The 26,814-nt window shown below is 46.0% G+C and overlaps 3 protein-coding genes across 7 annotated transcripts in view; 1 reads left to right on the forward strand and 2 right to left on the reverse strand.

The window, feature by feature from the left end:
- LOC139050923 (acetylcholinesterase-like) overlaps window positions 1-5,011 on the reverse strand; it is a 29,834-nt gene extending 24,823 nt beyond the window's left edge. Inside the window, exon 1 of one of the 2 annotated variants that reach the window (XM_070527785.1) lies at window positions 4,861-5,011. The gene's annotated coding sequence lies outside the window, so the exon portion shown is untranslated. The remainder of the gene's footprint in view (window positions 1-4,860) is intronic. The other variant, XM_070527784.1, reaches the window with a different exon arrangement.
- Window positions 1-26,814, forward strand: part of LOC135896013 (uncharacterized) — a 209,738-nt gene that overhangs the window by 15,732 nt on the left and 167,192 nt on the right. The window lies entirely within an intron of this gene.
- LOC139050747 (uncharacterized) lies at window positions 13,414-14,473 on the reverse strand. The gene is made up of 2 exons (XM_070527458.1): window positions 13,976-14,473; window positions 13,414-13,544 (listed from the first exon to the last, which is right to left on the reverse strand). Exons 1-2 carry the CDS (start codon window positions 14,438-14,440, stop codon window positions 13,521-13,523), a joined length of 489 nt encoding a protein of 162 aa, XP_070383559.1. The 5' UTR covers window positions 14,441-14,473; the 3' UTR covers window positions 13,414-13,520.

The raw sequence follows: 26,814 nt of genomic DNA on the forward strand, positions 1-26,814 counted from the left end.
TTTCATGCTACAAAACTGCCGTATTGAAAAAATCCTATATAAGTCGTGCCACATTCTTATATGAAGACGTGCAAATGCTGGTGATGGGAAGAAACAGGTTTTATACAGGAGCCTATAAGATCAAACATAAATATGGATGAAGGGCGTATGGCTCGTACGGGATTTAAAAAAAAAAAGCTGCGTTCATCTTGTGCAACGCGCTTTCAACAGTAGTGGTTACGTGCTTGCCGGGCCAAAGAGCAAGGCGCCCTCCCCCCCCCCCCCCTCCTCTCCGAAACCCACGTGACCCACTCGACCGCTGATTACACTGTCTCAAGGAGTGTCCCAGTTTCCATCACGCGATCTTTGAGATAAGCCCAGGTATTTCACTATCTGCAGGATGGGCTCACCATATTCGGCAAGTGCTGGGCGAAGCTGATGCGCCAAAGCCATTCAGTGAGGGTGTAGAAATATTTGTTATTGTAAAGGAAATACGCGGTTGTCTGCGTGTAAGCTTCTACGGATGATATTTAGGTACCGTTTCTTGTGTGTAATTCCGTCGACAACAGGGCTGACGCTGCATCATCATTAGGAGCAGCACTTATAGAGCTACATGTAGTCCTGTTCATTATGTGAGTGTTGTTCTGTAGGTGAACTATTCGGCAAGATATCTACAGCTGTACCCAGCATCAGCGTCCCCGGTCAGAAAAGTTCGGGCAGGTGTGCTTAGAATGCTTTGCTTAAAGAAGGATATCGCATACCATTTCCTCTATATTAGCTATGAACTTGTTTATTCCCAGATTAACGTCGGGTAAACTGCTGACACCTCATACAGCAATTAACCGAAAGCAAAAAACACAAAATTTCAACCTCTAGTGGAACTCTGCGAGTTACCAGAGAACCCCATTTCCTGTCCCTCGCGAGTTAAACGTGCGCTTCGTTTCTCTAAGAACATTCCACCCGTCTAGTGCATCGGCTTACCTTCGGCAGGGCGTAATACCTCTAATCGAAGTGCTTGTTTTGATCCTTCATCCGGGTCGACAAGTGTAACACACCCGTCGATACTGTTACATCATCACATCACACTCAGCCGTAGCCCTAAAACACACAGGCAATAGCAGATTGACTTGTTTCTTTCCACCACGCAGTGTCACAACATCGGGCGACATTGGCGTGGTAGCGAGTTTGCCGCACGTGCCTTTGCCTACAGGCGCACCGAGAAAGTGTTTTCGCCCTATTCTCCACAGCCATGATTGATGGTTTCGTCCAGGACGCCTCGTTTGCATGTGAAAGCTTGCCGTCTTAACTGGACGCAAACAAAGGAACGCCCAGAGAACGTGGCCGTAATGTGCGATTGTGTTATATATTTTTTAGTTTTTTTTGTGCTTGGCCTCCACCCTCCTCTCTATAGGGAAGGCTCGTGAGTTCCCTAGTGACGCGCTTTTCTGCCCCATGGGACGGTTGCAATTGGCTATTCGGTGAATTATTGTCCCACGCACGGTCGCGCATACCAGTGGTTCTTTTGTGGTGCACCGCTTTCGCAGAATTTCAAGCACGAAGCTACGACGCGAAGCGAAGTCATCGGTGACTATCACGTGGGCACCTTCCCACGCACCACAAGAACGCACACTGCATAGAGCCCTAATAAATACGCGCAAGCGCGTATGCAGCCAATAGCCCCGTGAACGCATACTGACTAGAACCATAATGGATTTGTGCCAAGGATGTAGGCAGCCAGTTGTTCCGTCGAGGTTTGCATGAATAATTAGCCAATCAATGCTCGTTGATTGCATATTTTACGCCGGATGTACTCATCTCAGCTATTCGGCAACTGTGAAAGAGATACGGCTTTCGTAAGCCACCTGTCGCGGCAGCACCGTGGTTATTGAGTGGCGTTCCTGTGGTTGAGGTCACGGGTTGAATCAAAGCCCCGGATGCTGCGTTAACCTGCAACTTGAACTGGAGACCACATATATCTAGTATATGCGCGAAATTAGCTTCGGCTTGCTATTTATTAATAAAATGCAGGGAATATCTTGACCTTAGCGTACTTAAAGTTGTTTACTTTTCCATATTTCACTGTCACATCACATATTGTTCTGAATCATGGTCAAGCACATATAAAACATACATAGATCCCGTTTTTCGGTTACAGAAAAGGGCCTTGCGCATTATGACATACACAAGGCCACATGATAATACTGACATGCTGTTCTGTCGTCTCGGTATATTACCTTTATCTCTGGCATGCGAAATGAAAGTTGCAATTTTGATTAACAATATCTTAGATGGGAATCATTCATTATCACCAAGCCTGTTTGTTACACCTAATCGCAATACAAGGGGTGCAACAAATATAAATTTTAACCTACCAATCCCTCGTAACACGTATGGCCAACGACTACTTGAGTTTCATGGTGCTAAAATTTGGAATACAGTACCTCTTGAGGTAAAAATGGCCAACAATTTCGTGTCTACTGTTAAAAAGCTATACCTATCAAAAAGTACGTGATTTTTTGTCAGTCTAGTTCTCCACCTGTTTCATACTGTGCTGGATCTATTCAGAAAGCCTAAACACTTCAACACAGACCCTTGCAAATGTGTCACTTCTACGTATAATATGCTATCCCGGTTTTTTCATTGTGTATGTGCATGTATTCTCCTGACAGTTCTTTTTATTACCATTGATTGATATGCACTATTTTTCTTTTGTAATGTTTTTCATTGTATGTATCTACCTAACTGTATTAGGTTGTATCATTAAAAACTAGATAAGCGCATGACATTGTAGCTGCTACTACAAATATGACTATGGGCCTACACTAGCCTTTGGCTACAGGCCCAACAGTTCCTTTGTACAAATTATTATCAATGAAAAATAAACTGAATTGAATTGAATTGAATTGAAACCTGGAGGCACAATGGAAAGACGTTCGTGTAGTTAAATTTAGGTGCAGGTTAAAGAAGCCCAGGTGCTCAAAATTAATCCGGAGTAGCCGACTACCACGTGCCTGGAAAGAAGACGGTGGTTTTGTCACGTAAAACAGAAGAATTGGGGCAATGTAGCTTTGCTTCACTTTTTATTTCTTAATTTTTGCTTGTTTCGTAAGCAAATATGAAGAACTCGCATTATGTAAAATTGTTTCGAGACGCATCGAAGAATGCCGATTGTATTTTAGTTTGATAAGCGCACCTTGCGCACTTGTTATATTGGCAGGTATTTAGTTGCTGTGATTGGTTGGTTTAAATTTATCAGCATTTAAGCAATGAATGGACGCCTCACAATGGAGCCAACATTCCGAGACAAAGTTACGGACAAGATAAAACAAACAAATTTTGGTCTCTTTTTCAGTCACCGTACCGCGTCTCGGGCTGTTTATTTTATAATTGTTGAATCAACATCTGTCACGCATTTGCGCAGTGCTGCATCAACTGCTTTTTTTGTAGCTGTTGTATGGCTAACAATTCATCGCACAGTGAATTGGGGAAGAGAATACATAAATGCGTTGATTAGGCTTAGGGATCACGAAATCTTCAATAATTGCTTTTTTTTGTTTGTGCGACAGTGCAAGGACCAAATTGGGAGAATTTTCAACTGTGCATTCTTCGAAAAAGAGACTAGGTTGACAAAGCCTGCACAAAATTCCTTAGTTAAAAGCAGTCATTATCAAGTTTATGAGTGCACTCTTCTAAGAAAGCACGAATAGGTTTCCGGTGGTCGTGAACAAGCAATAATAAAAAAGGTGAGTTGTCAAGGGCAATTTTTCATTCTCACTCTTTGTCAGATCAGTACTAATGACTTCATCTGTCCTGCGCAAGTTTTATTTCAAAAGCAATTTTTTTAAATAGCGTTTTAATATATTTACTTTCATAGTTAACAAAACTCAGTCCGTCTTCAGTTATTTAGAAATTTTATACGTGGTTGATCTTTTAACATGTTTCTCTCTCAAATTGTCACAAGTCATAGACTTCAAATTGCTTCTTTCCGTCCTTGGAACTTCTCGCTTTCATGACATATATCCCAACGCGTTCCAGTATCTTACATTCGTTTTGTGAAACTTAAAAATTGACTTAACTTACAGCGACAAAAAAGAAGCAACCCAGTTTTCTGTTTGCCTGCAAACAGTACGAGTCTACATATTAGCTTCAGTAGGCTTCAAGAAAGGCGGGTTGTAAGGAATCAGTGACGCGTGAAGGTGGCATTTCTTTGGTCGCTGCTGTCACCTTCTAGGGCAAAATTAGAGCACTAAATCTGAGTGTTTAACCTTGAAGTGAAAATTTTATAGAAGAATTATACAGGATAAGCGTCTTGCCAACAAAATTAGCTTAAAATTTGTAAACACGCCATAACGGCAATGTCTAAAACGGAAACTAAATAGTGTTTGGTAAACACGAATTTGATAACGCTAGTTCTTAGCAATAATTTTTACCACCAAAGCGCACAAATTCCTGTGAAGACAGCATCTGCGTACCTGGCCTATAGCGTCCGTTTTTTTTTTAATTGCTGGTGCCTTAAGGCAGATGGCAATATAGGCAACTATTCAGCTGCGCAATTTCGAGCTTCGGGGTTTTTGGTATGTGACAAAAACCCCCGTTTTAAGATAGTGCACGGAATGGAACATGTAGCCTTATTAGAAGGCCGGCAGACATGTGCTATTTACACGTGGATGCAAGAAGCCCATAGTCTGCAGTGCTTTTGCCTTTCTTTCAAACGCTCTGTATGATTTTGGCAGCTTTAATGTGAAGCAGCAGCAGCAATTGAACGTTTACTCGAGTAGGCATTAGCAAGCTTAGAGTAAGCTAGTCCCCAAGAAAGTCAAATTTTATGATAATAATAGCCTGAGGGATCTATATTTTCAGTGATATTAAAAGCATTCTCACGGTTTCACAGTAGTCCTTGAAGTTCCGTAGACCGTTTGGACTAGCCACGTATGTTGAAGTGTCACAACAGCATGCACCGTTGTACAAAGGTGACCACCGGCGCCGAAGGTACTTGCCCCAAGTGGCTGTAGAGGCGGCTTCTGGAGGTGCGTTTGAGATGGACCGTTTATACAGGCGTGTAGCCTCCCAAATTTCTATATGTAGCCGACGAGAGCTCTTTACAATGATAAGCGCCAGTGATATCAGATAAGTGAGAACCACTTCGCTCTGGAGTGCTGAAAACTCTCGAAATTCTCGCCTTCTCTATCCCCCCACGGGGAGATTGCAGCTCAAGTTCCTTAGCTTGTGTGCTTGTGCCCTTTTATTTTTGGTAGTTCCTAATTTCGAATACTATATTTCAATTGCTGCATCAGGGCAAAAAGAAAGGGACCCTTCGGAGACACTCCTCACACACACGCAGCGGCGCAATTTTTGGGCGACATTGCTAGTCCTCCCGTGAGGAAAGAAAGCTGTCAGAAACACATGCTTTATAAATTAGGTGACAAGACTGCTTATTCAGTGCGGAAATAAAAAAAAAGATGGCCAGGCTTAGCTTGGTTAAGCCAAGAATGCGTTGCATATTGCGCAGCCGCGCAATATGCGGCCGCGCGCGACCGCGCCAGTTGGGGCCCAGCTTTTCCTCCGTGACGTCATGCGCCGGCGCAGCGCCCCTAGCGGGAGGAGCGGGAGTCAGGTGGTGGCTGCGGCTGCGCGTGACCGCGCGAGTTGGGGCCCAGCTTTTCCTCCGGCTGTCGTGACGTCACGTCACGTGGTTGCGCTCATGGTCAATGGTGGCTGCCCGGCCGCGCCCAAGGGCTGAACTGAGTGATTGCAATATGCAAGGCATAAAAAGCTGCCTAGAAAACGAATCAGTGCCTCCGCTCCAGAAGTCTCAAGGAAACCTAGTGCCACCTTAGTCATAACGAAACGGGAGAATAGGCAATGACAATAATGACAATGCGTACATACTACTCCGCAAAGCATCGACTTTATTAGCGCAGCAAAACCTAATTTGTAAATTGTATAGCAAACAGCCCCAATTATAGCTTCATTAAGAGGTTTTCTTCTTTGGCTAATGGCAGTGCGCATTGACTATGGCACACCCTTCAGGACTGAAGTTAATAACGTTTCAAATATTTCAACAACTAAGGAAACCCAAGAGCATTTAATCTAGGAATAGTCCCATATACTTCAAGCCTTAGCTAACTGGGAAGTGTAGTCGTTCGGGTTGATTTAACAGTTAGTGTTATGACTGAAATTACAATATGTATAAGCGCTTCATAGTGATAAACCATTGCGGTATAGAATGACTACCAATTGAATATTATGACTTATGTGTAAGAGCAATTGCCTTAATTTAGGGTTAAAAGTAAGGGCCATTGAGATTTCGTGAGTCACTGAGCAGTTCACAGAATTCGGGCCAGATAAAATATAAGCAGCGTGTTGCCTGTTCCATTTAGATGTTTCCACGAAACCAGAGGGTCTATCACTACTATCCATAACATACTCTTAAGGAAAATCTTACGATTATAAATTTGATAAGAAGCCAACCAAAATATTGATCGGTATAGACAAATAGAGGAACTCTTCTCCAAAGCACAAGATTTAGACGTTGCCTGTGATTTCACCTATGGTATGGTATAGTATGGTAAAACTTTAATGAAGTCCTGCAGATCGTGAGTCTTCACGAAGTGGGCCGCTCCCACGTGGGAACCGGAAGGCCGAGCCTCTCGGCCGCATCGCGGGCCTGCTGGACAGCCCAGAGTTGGTCAGCCAGAAGAGGGCGGCGGAGAACCGCCTCCTATCTGGCCGAGCTGTTAGCGATGACAGAGCGTGACCGGGCACACCGCCAGAGCATATGGTCTAACGTGGCTATATCTCCACAATCATGGTAGGTAGCGTTGGTGTAAGTATCCGGATAAATTTTATGTAAGAGCGACAGATTCGGATAGGTATTCGGTTGCAGTAGCCGGAGCGGTAATGCTTGAGCTCTATTGAGGCGCGGATGAGGAACAAAGTAGGTTCTACATCTGAGATAGTAGTGTTTAGTAATCTCGTTGTAGGGGGAGGCCGTGTCCCTGTTTTCTGGGGAGTCGGCTTCCGATTGGTCGAAGGTAGCGCGGTGGGCAGGTTCACGCGCAGCCCCGTGAGCCGACTCGTTGAGGTTGGGAGCAGCACCCTTTATCTGACCCTGATGTGCCGGAAACCAATAAATGAAGTGGTGTGTGATTGCCTTGCCCCCAATAAGTCTGAGGGCCTGTTTGGAAACGGTGCCTTTTTCAAATGCTCTGACTGCAGATCTTGAATCGCTATAGATGACATCCCGTGAGCTATCCAGCAGGGCTAGTGCAATAGCCATTTGTTCAGCTATATCGGAGTCCCTCGTCCGAACCGAGGTAGCATTGCTGATTTCTTGCCGACCATCAAAAGTGACGATGGTGAACGCCCGACATCCCTTACGAGAAGTGGCATCCACAAAGCTGACCTGTCGCTGATCACTGTGTACTTGTCTAAGGGGGTTGGCTGCCCTTGCCCTCCTTCTACAGCAATTATGATCGGGGTGCATGTTCCTAGAAATTGGCGCGACCGTAATGTTCGATGTTCGCACAAATCGACGGAGGAATGTCAGAGAACTCCTCCGCTACTCTACCGGGGAGATATCCGAGTTCCTGCAAGATGGATCTCCTGCCTTCGTTGTTGTGAGGCGAGTTAGCTGTGCGCGCTCCTGGGCCTCTGCAATCTCTTCAAGAGTGTTAGGAATGCCAAGCTGCATTGAGCGCTCTGTACAAGTGTATACGGGTAACCCGAGAACCCGCTTGGTAACCTTCCTAAGCTGTGCATTGAATTTATCCCGCTCTGCCTGTTTCCATCGATGCATGGCTGCCACGTATCTAATGTGGCACAGAACAAAGGCATGCATTAGTCGAATGAGGTTATCCTCCTTGAGTCCATGATGCCGATTTGATACCCTCCGAACTAAACGAACAGCACTTTCAGTTTTAGCAATTAGCTTGCGTATAGTCTTGCCATTTGTACTCCCTGACTCAAAGATCATGCCCAAGACCTTGATTGAATCGACGCTGGGTATACGGCAACCGTTTCTTGTATATAAGTTAATGTCTCTATCTTCTAGCAATGTCCATCCCTTGGGCATTGGACCGCGTTTCTTGGGACTATACAGCAAAAGTTCCGACTTCAAGGGGGAGCATCTGAGACCGGTGGGTTCGAGGTAGGTTTCAATAGTGTCTATTGCCTCCTGTAAGGCTCCCTCAACCTGACCATCGTTGCCTCCTGTGCACCATATAGTTATATCGTTAGCATACATAGTGTGTTTGATGCCTTCAATCTCGAGAAGCTTTTTGCTTAGGTCAACCATGGCTATATTGAATAAAAAGGGGGAAATGACTGACCCCTGTGGGGTGCCCCTCTCGCCATGTTCCAGCAGTTGTGATTCGAGATCGACCACCCGGAGGATAGCCTTCCTATCCGAGAGGAACGATCTAACATAGCTATAAGATCTCTCACCCAGATTGGGCCGAGATATCGAGGCTAGGATATGCGAATGTAGAATGCTATCGAAGGAGTTCTCAAGATCAAGTTCTGAAACGGCTCGATGTCGCTAGAGTCGCTGTCTATGATTTGATGCTTAATCAGTTTCATGGTATCTTGTGTGGTTAGGTATCATGTGTGGATCGCGCAAGGAGTGGCGCGCCACGTTAAACGCTAGCGCGTCGCATTACTCGTGATAATCTAGAAAATGTGATGCAATATATCGTCGCAATCTGTCGCATTCAGGTAAACGCGGCTAGAGCCCTATAAGGCAGAGGCTACAAGCACTAAACAACATGAAGCGAACGGTGCTTACATTTTTTAGAATCACCCGCAGAACATACAGAACAGCGTACGGTTCAATAAAGACGAAGATTAACACATGCAACGAACGCCGTAATTGATGGTAAGACGCACGTGAGAGCAATGCCAAGAACGTAGTGCTCCCCGCATACCTTTCCCTGTAAATATTACGGTTGAGCAAGCTGACGCCACGACGCCTGCTTGCGATGTTAGGTGTGACGTCCCTGCCCTTTCATATATCAAATAATCAGCTGACCAACTGATTTTGCTGCTGTTGTAGCACCGCTACGGGCGGTGGCGTGCTGCCAAAAGTACCTTTATTCCCATTGCTAGCCTTACTCTAAAATATCACTACTACCATCGCTCTGACACGATAACACAATCAATATCCCCCCCCCCGCCCCCTCCCCCCGCATTCAGCAGTTGTCGTGGTAGTTTAGAACAGCTTCTCTTGACATCCACTTTCACTGGGCAGGGATGCAAATTTTGTTTAATTTGTGATAATTAGCTTTTCGTGAAATTTATGTGCGGCCAAAACAAAATGTGTTCATAAACATCCAATGCTTCAAATACATCAGCTAAGAGAACTGTTCACGAATTCCGTTAATTTTACAGCGAAGCTTGTAGCCTTTCGCTGTTCGAGAATTTTGTGGCGTCGTCCTCACACACAAAAAAAGAAAACCTTTAGCAATAAAATATTTTTGGTATCAAGGATATATTGTAGAGCACAAGATTCGTTTCAATAAAGAACGAGCACGAAAGAAGAAACCCCATCACATAATCGATAATAAGGCGTTCTCGCAAACAATGCGAGGCACGTAGCGCTCCCTGCCTCCGTTTCCCAGTAAAGGTGTCGTTACGAAACAACCAGCCTAGCAACTGATTCCATCGTTGTTGTCGTTCCGCTATGGGTAGGCAAGGCATAGTTAGGACTCCTAAGAAGCAGCGTGAATACGAAGAGCAGTAAAAGGGAAAGGAACAATACAAACAGCGGCGGCGTGCAGCCGCTGGTCGCAGTTCCGTGCAATTCCTGCACAGGGGAAGTCCACAAGTCCGCATTCTCCTGGTGCTGAACATGGCGTCGGAGGAGGAATTGAGAGTTAAAGCCCTGCATACTCTCTTCAGCAGGCGCGGTGGTGCTTTCGACAGCTTCGCTTGACATCCATTATTGCAGGCCCGTGATGACGAGTCACTTTTTACAGCGAAGCTGTATATTGCTAGGCTCTGATGAAAAATGTGTCCGGGTGCAAAAGGCGTGTAGAATGCAAAATTATATACATATTGTTACGCGAACTGTCTGTCTGTCTGTCTGTTTACATAGTTATCCCAGGGCAGTGGAATAAATTATACATCGGTCACAAGACACCTACTAGGCTTTCGATCGCTTGCATACGTAACTTCCTAGTGAGCCCACACATTCTGCATTTCACCAATACATAACCCATTTCCTTCCCCTAATTTTAAACATATGTAAACAAGATGCCTCGTTTGCTTCGCCGAGGACAACGGGAAAACCTACTATGAACCTCATTTAGCGCATAACAAAAGAGAAAATGCAGGATTAAGCAATCACTTCGAAACCGTTCTAATTTGGTCAGGCATCCTAGTGTTTCACCACACTATGCATTTACCACGACTTCCATTTTCATGAAGTATAAACTTAGCGTAACGTAGCGCGGAAAAATCGGCAAGCATACCGAAAAGCTTTTGTATGACATTTTAGAAATGTTGAGCAGAAATTTGTTCTTAGAGGCTGCAATTGATCCACAGGCATTGAAACCCTTAGAAAAAAACTTACGATAGCACTCCCCACATTTGTGCGAAATGTGGCATCGGTGGCGTTTGTAGTTCTTACAAGGCAACCAACTAAATTGTGTGTCGCTGTCAAGACAGAGTCATAACTTACGGGAGCACTTGAATACGTCATTACATTCACCAAACAAAAACAAAGTGCCTAGTTTAGTTCACACAGGGCACCAGGAGAAGCTCACCTAACGAATATAAAAAGATAAAAAAAGCAAGGTTGCATTTTTTTTAATGCTTGTAACTGAGCTACAGAACATCAAAACTTCGCGATACGTTGCGCTCAAGATGGCCTTCATTTTTACTAGATGCAAACTGTACCACCACGTTTTTCGGCACATTTGGCAGCGTAGCTGACGAGTGGCACGATACACTCTCTAACGCATGCCTAAGGTAATATTTGTATCAGCTGTATTGATTCCGCACGAATCTTACTTCACGCAGATATTTGCCCTAGTTTTCAGCCCCATTCAACTAAGTTTTATATCGGTGTCATTTGGTTACGCCAGAAGAGCATCTTAACATTGAGCCACTAGTAAAATACTCTTATCAACACTGCAGAGCACATGGAACTGAATTTTTCTCAAAGGTGGATAATTAACTTACCTAATTTGAATTTCGTCGAAACACAACCGATAACATGTCCATTATTTTCGCCAGCAATAAACAAGGTGCTTTGCTTATTTCATGCAGAACAGCGGAAACACCAAGTCCGAAGCACTTATGCAGCATAAAATAAGGAAAGACAGATCGTTCAGCAGTTTTAGCAACACTTTTATTTAGACCAGGAACGTGAAGGTTTGCTACGCATTAGACCTAACATTCTTCCTGCGTTCTCCGAATTCGAGGCTCGTTTCTTGTACACTTGCTTTTTAGGACTGCGCCAAACTAAGCAGACAACTGAAGTGTGACACTCTAGAAACCGAGAATACTTTTCTATACATGCTGTAAATAATCAACACACATTAAACAGTTTTTGTTTGCCGCTCACAAGATGCTTCTTACTTCAACAAAATAGCAACACCATGTCTCGCACCGTTCACTGTGAAAATAGGGGAAATCAACTTGCTGCCTCGTCTAACGCATAGAAATTTGATGGCGATCATTCACAAAATATTATGCAAGCACATATTTACCCTACAGACATGAAATGTACCCTTCACGTTAGTAGAAGTATCGCCCTCGTTTGCTGTAAATACAGCTCACGTTTTCTCGTCCCAGAGTGGGATTTAAACGTGTAATGGCTCAGTCACACCGGCGACTTGAGGAGGTCGCGCGACCATTTGCGACTCGCGATCAAAAAGCGACCGAAGGCGACTGATGTTCACACCGACAAGCCCGGCTGAGCGCGACCCGCAAGTCGCAATCCTGGAGATTATCGTTCTCAGAGAGAATTCTCGGAATCTACGCGGAATTTGAACGCGACGCGGGAGGAGGCCGGATGTAGACATATGAAAGATCATTTCCAGTGCGCCGCTGATTGGTTTAACAGTTTTGCGACCACGGTCGCGCGACTGAAGAATTTCGCAGAGAGCGACTGGCCCAGAATGGTCTCTTTTAGAGAAAAGCGACCATTTGCGACCGTTTGCGACTGGTCGCTTTGCGACCAACTTGGTCGCGCGACCACTGTAAGTCGCCGGTGTGAATGAGCCCTAGACAACACCTTCATGGGGGACAATAACGAGAGTTTGTTAATTTTAGTTTAACCTCTAACTGACACACACGGTGCACGTTTTGGCTGTCTATTTCAGCAAATTCCCTTCGTTTTCATAATGTATAAGCTCTTTGAGTGGTATTGCCTTTTTCACAAAGCCGTGAACAACTGTCGCATGACGTTTTTCACCGCTCCTGGTCGCATTAACTGATTCCCTGTAATATTTCAAACCACACATTGTCTAGATCCCAAATGAAATTACTGCATCTGCCGTAGAAGTACGTTAGTGAGGGTCAGTTCAGGGCATTACACAACACATTGTCCGAGTGGCAATTTACTGTACATTTCCAGAGAAGAGCACAATGAATTTCTTTCTTGTAAATGTAGCAAGTGAAGTGTTGTCATGATTGTTTAAGTACAGCGACCGATATTCACTCTATGGACAAGAATCGTGTCGCAAAAATCGGGGTACTGCACTGCTGCGTCCCAATACATCAATTAAGACGGCAAGCTGGGCGAGTTGGTGATTGAACATGTTCCTATGGGTGGGCAGCGCAACCCGGGCGAAGGACGAGAGGAAGTACACAACACGAGCGCAGACTAGCAACTGGTTTATTATTTCAAGCAACGGACTATATTATACAGAAAATGTAAACACGTGTAAAATAACGTCTACACTTCCATTTTTTGAATGGCAAGATAGGCTAACACCCTTGTAAACGTCATTTTACACGTGTTTACATTTTCTGTATATTATAGTGCATTGCTTGAAATAATAAACCAGTTGTCAGTCTGCGCTCGTGTTGTGTACTTCCTATCGTCCTTCGTCAGGGTTGCGCTGCCCACCCATAGGAACATCCCAATACATGTTCTCTCAAATTAGGCAGATATGTTGGTCAATCAGGTGCAATACATGGGGAGGACACTTACAGATAATATTCCCTGCGAGCAGTTCTTCACAAATAAAGATGAACGAACAGCTTGTTGGAACTCAACAAAGCACACTCTGTATGTACATCTAGCTTTCTTGCAACGGAGTCCTTTATTAGCAGCTTGCAGTGAAACACACTGTTTTTCTACATCTGTAAATAAGAACGTACTGAAGAAAGTGCGTGATTGATTATTCCCATGTACCTGAGAAAATAAGGCATAACTCCTGAATTAGCACAACGGAATGTCACATTAAAATACGCGTGAAATGTATGTGAGAAATTAGAAATCGTCTTTTCTGTATTCTGCACAAGTGGGTCATGAGTACTGGGAAATTACGCCAGTTTCGCACAAACCAATTTTAGTGATGTAAAAGGCAGACTTAATCTTCATAATTGTCTTCATCCTGTAAAAGTAAGAGAAGTTTTGCGATAACAAGTACTGAACAAAAAGAAATGCTAAAGTCAGCATAAACCCGGTTACGTTAAATATGTATTTTTATATCTCGCATTTCTATGATGAGATATTTGTTGGGCTTGATATGGAATTGGAAGCCAGTGAGGTAATTAGCTCTTTTCAGCTACGTAGCTACGTGATTGTTTCAGCTTGGTCATAGGTTTAATTCCATTGAGCGCTTGAATCAATCTAACTGCCCTCTTATGCTTCGTACCTTTACTAGAACTTGCCTCGTAATGTAATGCGAAGAAAGCGCTAATAAAGCCTATTGCCGAAGCCCCCCCCTATCGTCGACATGGCGCCTATTTCATTACGAAGCACATTCACTTGGTGCTATACCTTGAACCGTTGTATCTAGCGCATCTACTCGTCTTAACCTACCTCGTTCTTCCGTTTCCCGGTGGGAAGATTATATTTGTCATCGGTGACGCCAACGATACCGAGGCGCCGGGCAGAATACTGTATCGGTGGCAGATAGGCCTCAGTCTCCTTCTCCGGAATATGAGGCGTGGCTCTTTGCTCATCGCGCATCATTTGTTTGACAGGGGCACGCCGCATCAAGCCAATGCCGATCACAATCGCAGCGAAGATCACGGCGGCCGTGAGGCCGAGCCAGTACGTGAGGTTGGGATTGCGGTGATCGGGGGCGTCGCGAACAGGGGTGCGACTGTCCTTTCCATCCATAGTCGGTGCCATCACTGGCCACTGGCGCTTCTGCGTAGGGGCTGGAGTCTCCGGAAACAGTTCGCCCAGCAACTCAGCTGCTTCCCTGGCAGGCGTCATTTTTAACGATGAAGTGCTCTCTTCCTCCGATGCAGACGTAGACGTTGACGTTGTTGTCGACATCTTGGATCTCCTTCTTCTACGGGGCTCATGCACTGGGCGCACACGAATGATGATGGTGATGCTGCAGGTGGTGCTGATGATGAAATGACCTAAGTGACCATGGCACCTACCTATATAAGAGAAACTTTGACACGCTATAGATCTATGACACGTCGCTAGGTATTAAATATTTTTTTTCAAATTCAACATACTTTACGAAGTCTAGTGTAGGGGTTGTCGAGAAAAACAATTGCTCCAATCTCATGGACAAGGGAGCGCCCGAGGTAAGGCTAAAACCCAAACTGTTTTACTGCGAGAGCAGTAATATGGATGGATGGATGGAAAACTTTATTTGGTTCTGCAAGTAGGGATAATTAACCACTAAGCGAGCCGTTCCCACGTCGGGACCGGAAGGTCGAGCCTTACGGCCATGGACACCAAAGCAATTCTTCGCCGTCGTCATCGTTGGTTTCGGTCACCCTGACGGCTTGATTTGTTAGGCAGGGGCTGCATTATATAAATAACAATGTTGCTTTGACCAGGCTTAAGGATTTGACAGAATTATTTCTCGGAAGGTTTCACCATTACAATCGGCAAGTCACAGTCGTGAAGCATTTCATTAACATCGTACGCCTTTATTTGAAGTACTTCCATGAAAAACTCCCAAAACATTATTAGAGCTCACAATTTGAAAGGGATGTTTTTTAACGGGCGCTGGGAGTCCAATTTACCAACAGCGTAGATTTTGGTAAATTAAGCTCGCGCGAATTTTTTACAGGTTGTACTGGGTTTTCTAGTGCCTTCAAGAGTTACACGAATTTCGGCGCTTCTACTGTCTATGCTTACGAAAGTTGCGAACCTGAATGGGCACAATGAAATTCACTTATTAGGCCTGAAACTGATGCCGAATTGGATAGTTTGACTCAGACAGCTATAGAAAGCGCTGCGCTCCGCCTTCTACTGCAGCCATGGGCAATGCACGCACACGCAATGTGGGAGCACCAGCGTTCCTGCTAAGCTGTTGTGTGTATGCTCTTGTCTGTGCAGTAAACGTTAAGCTAGCACTATCCATTATTTAGCGGGGAGCTGGCTAATGGTGATGGTCGCACCTTGTGCAGCGTCGGGTGGCGGGGCCTGCAACGCTACTGGTGGTGCTGATGACGCCAAATTTCTCAGACGCCTGGTAGCTTTCTGGGTGCTATTCATTGTAGGCAGCAGGCGCTATCTTGTGCAGAGCATCACGACACCATGTTGCACCCACGCATAGTTAGAACACCAGCCAAGGAGTTCGCGTGTAATGCTAAACCTCGCCATCGATGTCAATTCTGTGCCCTTCGTGGGAAACCTCTGAATATTTTTCAGAGCGTAGCTCTGCGGCGAGCGTCAGCGTAACCGATCGAACGAGCGCCACGAAAGAAGAAAGACTGAACGCGGAGCGCAGCGGGCGGCTGGAAGACGCGGAGGAGGAGGGTGTGGTAAAAGCGTGAGAAGGAAAGCATAGTACGGCGACAATGGCTACGGGATGGCGCTAGAGTAGCGCGCATCGTCTGGGAGGTCTCTCCGTGGCGGCTGCTGCTGTAAATCGCGTCCACGTGTCACCCACGTGCTGGCAACATGCACTGACCCCATGCGCTTACTCTTGTACTCTCCGATTTAGCGCTACAGTAACGCCACAATTCGCTCCCTCTGCATCGTGCCGCACGAGATAGATTGTCCGCGCCTGCCACTACATCGCGAAATGAAAACAAGTATACAGCTGCGCTCAAATTTTCGATTGGGGAGCTCCGTAATCGTCGGTGACTTGTTTTGTGTATAGTGTAAGTTTTCATGGCATTGTTTGCTTAGCGTGTCGTCTTTAGGACTGATCGCTCGTTGGTCGCAAATAGTAAGGCCTGCGAAATGAACCGCGACTTGTAGAGCGGGGAAATAATTTCCCTCGCGTAATTTGCCGCCGCTGTATGCCAATTTTGAAGAAATTTTCTTTCTTTCATTGATCTATTCTGCAAAAGTCATCCTGCCTTTGTTTCTTTTGCTGATATCTGCAGAAATAGTTTAACCTCAGAAGTGTTCATAGATCTGAGACCTTGCCTTCTTTTTTTATTCTATGGTGGCTATCTCCATCTCCCCGCTTGTTTCAAGGCATATTAGATGAAAAATTTTTACCATCGCTAGCTGTGTAATATCTTTGAATAACATCTGCTTTCTCGCTGAGAAAATTTTGTCTTAGCACATTACATCATCACACTAGCCGCCCTCTATGCAAAATAGGCAGTACTCACGCAGCTGTGTCAACAAAAAAAGCAGGTGGTTATCATAATAAAAGAATTTGTAAAAAACGGGCTGAAGAAAACAATGTGCTTGCTTCACTATGCGGCAAGGTCACGTAAGCTGACAAAAGTTTTGAAGTCGTTCCTTTAAGCTGAATCTAGACTTTTACTTAGCTTAAATGGACACTAAAGGCAAGTAATAAGTCGATGTGCACAGTTTAAATACCATTCCAGAAAGCTCGCAACAGTCGTTTCGCACAAGAAAAAACTTAATTTACACTAAAAGTGCATCTGAAGGGTACAAATACATTTTTGGAAATTCAAATCTCCCGCCACCCAACCGGGAGAGTGGTGATGTTGCATACGCCATCACCACCTTTTGGTGCCGTCCATGAGTAAAACTGCGCCCGACAGATGGCACCACCAAGCCAAGAAAGGGCGGTGGATTCGCTGTTGCAGCTGCTTTGTGGACAAGTGGCGTAGACAGACAGTTTGGGCATCCTGCGACATCACATGGAAGTAGAATTCTCTGCTACTTGCAGTTTGTGCGAGTTCCGCGAGCCAGAAAAACCAGCGCAGCACTACGCGATAACGAAAGTACTATAACGCGAAAGCGTGGGCGGCGCGGATTCGAGCGAAAACGAGACGTTTCAACCCAACGCGTTGTTGTCAATGGTAACTTCAATGAGTTCTTTTTTCTAAAGTAGAAATGGAACTGGATAAGCAGAATTTTATTTCGTCTGATAATACTAGAATATGTTTTTCAACCAGTGGTTGAGTACAAATGACAGATATCAACTGAGGAGTGCTTTCGTCATCAGGCAAGTACTTGAATGTCACAGGGGAGTTTCTAAAACAGGCCCGGTATATACCTGAATATCTCGGTTATTAACACCTGTTCGCGGTAATATTGATGCCTTAGAGATTCTCGAGCACTAGCTTATCACTTTAGCTCGACTAAATATTTCTCTTTATTGTCTGTTTAAAACAGGTGTCAATATTTTTAACCATAGGTGTAATTTTTGTGGACATTCCCCGTACTCTCAAAAAAAAAAAGATCAGTGCGACCATGGTAACAAGACTTCAAAACACAATTTTAGGCCTCCAGTATGTTAACACTATCGCTAACACTATCGCAGAAACAGAATATGTAGTAAACAACTACACTCATAGGTAAACCGCGGCATGTAATTTGTGCTCACAATAATCGCGGCAATTGCTGATGCTTTAAGAGAAGAGAATGGGAATAGATACACTTAATTTTCTAGGATAACCAACCGTACTGCAGCTTTGGTGTCGGTCGCTGGTGTAGGGAGAGTCTAGCAGTATGCCCACTGGACTTTTCTTCACCTTCACCCGCTTCACCTCCGCCATGGGTCAGCCCGGCTGTCCCGGAATTGCGCTGTCTTCGGTATCGGCCGACGTATGGGATGTACTTAACGCCTGCTTCCCCTCCGCCGCGTGAAGGCCCGGTTGCTCCGGCATTGCACTATCTTCCGGATCGGCCCGCGTATGGGAAGTGTTTAACGCCTGCTTCACCTCCGTCGCGGGTCGGCCCGGCTGCCCCGTAATTGCGCTGTCTTCGGTATCGGCCGACGTATGGGATGTACTTAACGCCTGCTTCCCCTCCGCCGCGTGAAGGCCCGGTTGCTCCGGCATTGCACTATCTTTCGGATCGGCCCGCGTATGGGAAGTGTTTAACGCCTGCTTCACCTCCGTCGCGGGTCGGCCCGGCTGCCCCGTAATTGCGCTGTCTTCGGTATCAGCCGACGTATGGGATGTACTTAACGCCTGCTTCCCCTCCGCCGCGTGAAGGCCCGGTTGCTCCGGCATTGCACTATCTTCCGGATCGGCCCGCGTATGGGAAGTGTTTAACGCCTGCTTCACCTCCGTCGCGGGTCGGCCCGGCTGCCCCGTAATTGCGCTGTCTTCGGTATCGGCCGACGTATGGGATGTACTTAACGCCTGCTTCCCCTCCGCCGCGTGAAGGCCCGGTTGCTCCGGCATTGCACAATCTTCGGGATCGGCCCGCGTATGGGAAGTGTTTAACGCCTGCTTCACCTCCGCCGCGAGTTCGCCTGGCTGCCCCGGCATTGCGCTATATTCAGTATCGGCCCAAGTATGGGAAGCACTTAACGCCTGCTTCACCTGCACCGCGTGTCGGCCCGGCATTGCACTACCTTCGGGATCCCTCCACGTACGAAATATTGTTGGTCTATGTTGACGGAGACTAAATATGCCAGAACCTATCCGTAAACAGCTTTGGTGTAAAAGCGAGTTGAATGCACCCCAGAGCTTTCCCTGTATTCTACAGATAGCATCGACCATCCGCCACGCGGGTGCGCTTTTTTGCGAGCGCGAGGACAGCAATCACCGACGGAATGACTAGGGTTAATCAGCCACTCCAGCGAATACCAAACAGTGAGCGTTCCGTCTCATATACCGAGCTCACGCACTCGCAGAATTTCCTTTGTCCTTGGGAACACCTCTGGAGCCCGGCGCCCAACCCTGCAGGTTGAAGTGAAACGAAGCTTGTTGTTTTAAAGGGGGTATATGTGTGGACATGGGGGCATGCTTATGTTAGGGGCACCTGAGTCTAATATGCCCCTAATCAATAGAGCCCGCACTGTACAGCGAAAAACAACGTAGAATTACAGCAACATCCTGCATGACCGTTGCCGCATAACGCCATACCTGCTCCGTCCTGCAAATCCTCAACGGCTCCGAACTAGGGGTGTGCGAATATTGAAATTTTCGAATACGAATCGAGAACGAATAAGGCGAAAAACTGTCTTCGAATATCGAATCGAATATCGAATACATGTGTTGTATGAAAAAATTGCAATATGAGGTAACAATAGCTTTATTACCCTTTTAAAAATATTATTGCATTTTACAAGGCTGCTTCAGGTTAAAGAGGTATTCATTATAGAGAATGGACTGAGGTAATGCTCTCAGTCAGGTAAAACGCTTGTTACAGATTGTCGTGAATGTAAATTAACCGCTCAATATGGTCAGAAAGTAAACGCTTTCTATGCACTGTCACATTTCTACCGGTAGAAAAGACTCTTCCAGTAGGAACTGAGATGGCAGGGATCGCCAAGTACTTCGGGGCGAGTGCACTTAAAAGCTGGTACCTGAAGCGCCTAATGGACTGCCACCACTCACAAGGATTCTTGCCCCTTTCCAGAAGAGGCTTTTCCGCATAGTCTGTAACCTCCCTCTCAGGGGCAGATGCCAAATGTGTCTTCTCTTTGTTCATCACTAGATCGTCAAAAGCATTCCATACACTCCATGCCACCAGTGGACAAGAAGTCGACGTTGACACGGCAGTGTCCCCATTGTGTTCCACGACAGCTGTCTGGAGCTCCCTTGTCACAAGGTCTTTCAGCCAGATCATCTCACCAGATGCCTGATGAACTGTGGCCTTAAAGCACGGATCAAGAAACATGCCCAGGGTGGCCACTTTATCAAATTCGCACTCCGCACAACGAGTCTTGATACATTTTGCAACAATGTTAGCAAACCCTGAGTTGCCTTTGCAACCTTCAAGGCAATGGAGCATTCCAAAAATAATTGTAATTAGAAAGCTTGGTGAAAAAGAAACCGAAACTGATCATGTCTCAAGGGCCTGAAGCAGATAGAATGAAACAGAGCATACAGATAATGAGCGGATCATGCGAAGTTCTCAGTTAATAAACATGTTCTTAGGAGAATGCGGAGCAAGCATACAATTAGTTAATTGCTCAATTATTCGCAGTCTGTCCTAATATTCACCGTTTCCACCGTTATTCGGCCGTCTTCGAATATTCGGGAATTTCCGAATATGCATTTCTCGAATCAAATACGCTTCGAATAAGGAAAACATTCGATTCGTATTCGAAATTTCGAATATTCGCACACCCTTACTCCGAACCCTTTTCACAAGGGATTCTCATTTTGGGGTATGATAAGTAGTTGCGTTTAGTGTGACTGGTCAGGTGAGAACTGTTGCTGTCTGTGATTGGCTGGAAGCCCATATTATATTCGTTTCGCTAATGCAGCTTTAAAACTTCAATCGAACTAACTTTTTGCTCGGAACATGCGCGACGAGGCCACCATGCGGGAGAGCACGGCCAAACGCACGCATGCCTGGTTTGCGATTTTGGATATGCGAGCAGCGGCAGCTTCGTCCCGAATTTCATCATTTCCTGCGTTTTTCGCTGATGCGAGCTTCGACCATGTGTTCTCCGTTTCCTGCGAAAGGATCGCACGGTAAGCTGGAATGAACTGGAATGCTTTGCTCTCTCAGAAGGCTATTGATCTAATAATAATAATAATATATGGGGTTTTACGTGCCAAAACCACTTTCTGATTATGAGGCACGCCGTAGTGGGGGACTCCGGAAATTTCGACCACCTGGGGTTCTTTAACGTGCACCTAAATCTAAGTACACGGGTGTTTTCGCATTTCGCCCCCATCGAAATGCGGCCGCCGTGGCCGGGATTCGATCCCGCGACCTCGTGCTCAGCACTCTATTGATCTACGGATCACTGATCTGCCACCCGTCTGTGCGCCTGTCTTTCTAGGTACGGCACACTTCCTTGCTACAGGTTAATATCCTATATGCGTTATGCGAGTGCTTTTGTAACGCTCAGTCGTCCCCATTCTATCAGGTCATGCAAGTGATCGGCGTCGCTTGCTCTATCGCCACTGGGAATTTTCCATTTGTCGCCAAATCGCAGGCCGGTGCTTGCTTGTCACTTCATCTAGCAGCTCAGAGAGCCAATTTATGCAGTTATTGTGCCTGTACGGGGGTGATTTGCATACTCTGTCATTGCACTAGTTTCTATCTGCATTGATGGCGTGCTCATGTCTCCTGCGTATAGCTTGCCACTGGTAATAATAACGTGCAAAAGCGAGGCAAGAAATGCCACCCACGCCTTGCACTGGCACACCGGCGTTAGGTTACCCGCCGATGCTCAGGACGCGTTCGACTAACGCTGCATCCCGGTCACGGCGGCAAAATTTTGATGGGGGCAACATTCGAAAACACCCGTGTACTTATATTTAAGAACACGTCAATGCACCAAATTTTTCAGGAGTATCCCATTACAGCGTACCTCAACATGAATTCGTGGTTTTGGGGCGTGAAACCACGTAATTAATTTTTTTTGTCATGATGGAAAGAAATTCGCCAGTCAGCTGCGGTTATCACAGCACATTATTTTTTTTCTTTCTGTTTGGCGGAGGGGGGGAGGCGTGGCACATCGTTTCCACTGCTGGCGGCAAACGAGGCGCTGATAAGGCTATACTACTATTTTAAGAACAGCACTCGTAGCCGTGCACCATCCGGCAGGGATAATATATTTTCATACAATCGCCATTGCGAAGACAACCCGGTGAATTCCTTTCGTGCGTGCCATGGATCGAACACGCCCAGAGCAGCGGCGTGCCCGACGCGTGCTCTGGATTACAGCGCCGCCCCTGCAGTACAAAACGTGTATGGTATCTCTTAGCAGTCTCTCGCCTGCGGTTCGTTACCGATCTCAGGTCTGTACTTCAGCGTTCTAGAGAGGCTCCAGGAACTGCCTAAGTCAACTGGTGAGACAGTTTTTAATGGCGAGAGCAATTATACGGGCACAGGCGCATTTCTGCCATCACCATGCGCCATACGTTGTGTCTACCTGTGAAAGCGTGCGAGGGGAGCCTACGATCGCGGCTCACACTCTTTTGCACCAGAGAGGGCAGGAAGCGCGCCGTGTTCCGTCGCGCGCGAAGCATGCAACGTTGCGAGGCGCCGGGGGAGAGGAGGCCGGCGTCTTTCACCGGTGGCAATGGACGTGTCTTGAGAGCGATCTGTATTGGGGGCAGAGTCTAGATGCGTCGTCGGCTCGTAGCCTTGTGCGTGCTGAGTGCTCTCGGAGCTCAGTTTACGCTGACGCCATAGGCCGCACGAAACTGGCTTCGCTCGCCGCTGATGCCACGGTTGCTCACGCCAGCGTTTCAACAGCGATTGTCCGCGATCATCGAGTGTGCATGTTTGCTGTGCGCGCTCACAACATACTTAGTAATTTAGATAGTAAGCGAATGTTAACAAGTTGATACGGCCGGTTAAAGTGCTATGCCTACTTTGGATGGCTGTTTGATAATTTGCTATCGCAACAGATGCTTCACCATTCTGGGGATCCTGGGACATTTATTACCGATGCCCTGCAGAGAAATCGCCGACAATGGGCCACAGATGACAGTAACTCTCTCTACAGATATTCGACAGAGGAAGCGGGCCCGTGTCACACATTTTGTTTACCCTCAATACGCGATCCCTGTGATAGAAAGACAACCTTATCAATTTAAAGGACTTCCGCACTCTCAGGGATAATTCAAGGGACGTTATGCTCGATTGGGCATTTAATGTGCAGCGTACTTGCACTGTCGATCATTTCAGACCTACTAGAATGAATGAAACCGCCTCTGACCAACGGATCACTTCATTCCTGCAACAGGACAGAAATAGATTGAGGATGTTCACCTAAGAAGATAAATACAAGCGTCTCAAATATAATTTAATTCTTGAATCGAATTGTTATTAGATAAAATAAAATGTCCGCACCAAGGAATCGACTTAAGATCTGTGAGAAATTGGGAAAAACGTCAAAACTGTTAGGTCTATGTGATTTTCTGGGGTTTACATGCCTTTTCCTGGCTGTCTCATATGCATTCTAAATACCTCGTTGTCATAGGCGAAGAAGAGTGCGCGCGCCAGCAAACGAAAAGAAAGAAAGGAGCCCGCTCAAAGGCTGTGGCGGCGTGCGCAGAGATCGCGATTTTCAAGAAGAAATGGGGCACAGTGAGTGTTTTTAGTATAGAGTGCACTGATTTACATTTTCTGATTTTCAGTTATCGCTCACCCGACGGCCCAAGATTCAAGTTGTTCAAATACCTTAGAACAGAAAACTGACCTTCTTGTGTTTGTTTTTCCAAAAGCTATCTTTAGTATTATGTAACCTTTATGAAGTATCAGGTATTACGGCATCCAAATAGTTGATGTTAGACAGAAAAAAAGGTCAGCAATGAAAGTTTAGCTGCCGATTCCCATAAAAGATCCAAAAAGTTGGTTTTACTCAATATTCTGGATAACAACTTTCTTTTCTCAATTGGGCTCTTGACTGTGTGAGTTCGACTTTAATTTTACCACCTAACAGATGACTAAAGCACTAAGGAACGATCCGCAACACAGATGGAAATGGGTCAAACTCACGGGCACCTGCAGCAATCGCTTGTGTTGCGGTTTCTTTATTTCCGGGTATTTGTGTTGCCTTACTTTCTCATGTTTTCATTATTCATCAAAGTTGCTGTGCAGCATAACAACCACACAAATTCATTATTGTGTCAATACAGTCGAGATGTCTCACAGGTGAGGTCCCTTATGTGTCAGCTACGGTTCCGACCCATACATTGCACGTTACATATATAACCGTTTACCCATGGCACGACATTGAAAATGTCGGTAGGTATCTACGAATATTTCCGTTCGTGTCACTGCCTTGGCAATTTTAAGGAGGTACTACGGCTTCAATGGTAGTTTCTTGTGGTGCGACATTTGTATTGTTGGTAAAAAAGTATGAATTCAGATGTTTTTGCTTGAGGTACGGGATTGGTAATGTTAAGGAGCACTTCGGCTTCAAGAGAAATTTCTTGATTTACGGCATAGGTAATCCTAGTTGCTAACTACGGCTTTAGTAGTATCACGTATTATTACGGGAACTGACTGGCATCAAGAGTTTGCAGGTTATTATACCATATTATGACAGGAGTATTTCTAACAGTGTAGTCACTACGCATCACCAGAACTGAAATCGCTCTCGTAAATTTTGGTTCGCCTACTGGTGTCCGTAAGCTTCGCATGACCAAACATGCTGGCACCCACCGAAGTGATGTTTTCCGCCTTGCACCAAACAACTCAACCTGGACTCAGGATGTTGGACATAAAATGCTCAGGGAGGCGAAAATACAGCTTAATATTTCAGAGTAGTATAATAATAAGAAAACAGTCAACTCATTCACTAACTCATTAGCATTGAGCCAGTATCCACCAGGGCAGTATTTGCGTCTCTGATGGTACTTTCTTTTTCAATTTTAATACATACGCCTTGCAATAAATACTCTGAATGATAAAAAATGGGCGAGGAGGTCGCACATCCAGGGGACACAGATCGCATCAATTCAATAGTTTGTTAGAAGATTCACGACTTAGTTAGTAGCACTTTCGTGACACAGCCTTATCCCACTTGTTATTGTAGCGAAAAATACCCGGAATTAGGGACGCGAGACAGTATCCCTTCTGGTCGTTGCTACCTCGCATGATTTTTAAGGTAAAAAACCGTTTTCTAAAATAAATTATGACAGAGTGCATCATTCACATTGCCCGGACAAAATCAATTTTGCATATTTAGGCAAAAGTCCAACACACAAGTGCTATTCTTTTAATGCCAGAAAAGTAGTTCAATATTGAGTGCGCAGTGCCAATTATGCAAATTGCTAGAGCAACAGTTCTAAATTTAAGGCAATATTGCTCAGCGAAAAAATGGAAGCGGAAACAAAACGACTGGCTTGATTCATTTGGACTAGGTATTTTACACAATCCACAGACGGCGCTGTAGAAACGGTGCTAAGGAGATTATCGAATCACATACGCGAAAAATGCAAATCCTATGCACTGTGGGTACCCATGTAAGCGAAGCTTTCTATGCTGTTTCCTTTGATTGATGATAAATAGTGGTGATGTTGGTGGCGAATGTGCAATTTCTTTAGCGCTTAGGGTAGTACAAGAGCGGTGAGTTGTTACACGGTACGTTGCGTACACGACTGTTGTTTGTCGGCGTACTACACAGAACAGTGTGTGTGAAGTGACTTTAGAGAGAATGGAAGGGATAAGTGCAGTACCGTAACGGTCTCTCACAGGAGGGCACCTCAACAGCACTTCACGGGGAGAGGGGTATGAGCAGAAAATGATGAAGAGCGAGGAAAAGAGAAGGCGGCAAAAAAAAAAACATAACCGAATGCGGGGCACAGAGGCGCGCTCTTAGTTGCGTCGCACTGCAGAAGTCAAGTAGTGCCGCAAGCGCACTCTGGACGATAGACGAGTGGGCTACAGGAAAAAGCAGCACATTGGTCGTGTCCCAAGGTAGTCCCAAACGCTAATATGATGAACACAAGTCAGTGCGCTCCACACTGAAAGCAGGACAGGGAAGTAGGAGGTGCCCGAGCGTCTCCACATCGGCGCAATTGCTGCATACGGGGCTGCCCTTTCCCTGCAGCCTGTGTAGTCCGGCGGCCGTCATATAGCATTCGACACGCACGCGACGGAGATACAGAACACACAGAGAGAGGTGTTGGCTTGAGGCGTTGTTGTTAGCCATTGCTCATAATCCCTGAGATGGGTATGGCCTCACGTAGCACATGCCATCGTGGCAAAAACAGTAAACGTTAATTCAATTATGGGGCAGTACGTGCCAAGACCCCGATCGGATTATGATGCACGTCATAGTGACGGATATCTGTATAATTTTGTCACCCTTATGTTCTTCAACATGGAGCTATATCTACGTGCACTAGCGTGAGTGAGTGAGTGAAGTAACTTTATTTTGGTCCAGAGAAGACGCCGGGGAGACCCCGCGCCACCCGGCTGGTCCCACGTAGGGACCGCCAAGCCGAGCTTGACGGCCCGATCGCGGGCACTCTCGACGGCTAGGGTTTGGTCGTTGAGTTCGGGGCTGCCCAAGAGCGCAGCCCACCTATCCTCGCTGAAGGAGGAGCCGATGGTTTCACACCCCCACAACACATGGTCCAATGTTGCCCTTAGTCCACAAGCAGGGCAGTCCGCACTGGGGTATCTTTCGGGGTATATGGCATGAAAAACCGCGAGGTTAGGTGCACTAGCCTTTTTGGATTTCACTTCCGTCAAAATGCGGCTGGCCCAGTTGGGATTGAACAAGCGACCTCGAGCAATGCCACAGCCCTCAAGATACCGCGGCGGGCACAGAAGTGCTGATTTGACATGCGACTGCTTCCGAAGCGTCGCCTAGACAGCACATTGCTTTAATGCGGCTTTGCGTCTACACACACTGCGTCAGTCGACCGCTTGAG

This window comes from Dermacentor albipictus, chromosome 10 (genome assembly GCF_038994185.2).
Source record: "Dermacentor albipictus isolate Rhodes 1998 colony chromosome 10, USDA_Dalb.pri_finalv2, whole genome shotgun sequence".
In the NCBI taxonomy this organism is placed as follows: domain Eukaryota; kingdom Metazoa; phylum Arthropoda; class Arachnida; order Ixodida; family Ixodidae; genus Dermacentor; species Dermacentor albipictus.

Bases quoted from the DNA above. Each gene is read 5' to 3' on its own strand.
- LOC139050747 (XM_070527458.1), bottom strand. From the start codon at position 14,440: ATGTCGACAACAACGTCAACGTCTACGTCTGCATCGGAGGAAGAGAGC. The intron at 13,545-13,975 runs GTAGGTTAAGAC...TTACTTTTACAG, and splicing joins CCGGGAAACGGAAGAACGAG to GATGAAGACAATTATGAAGA.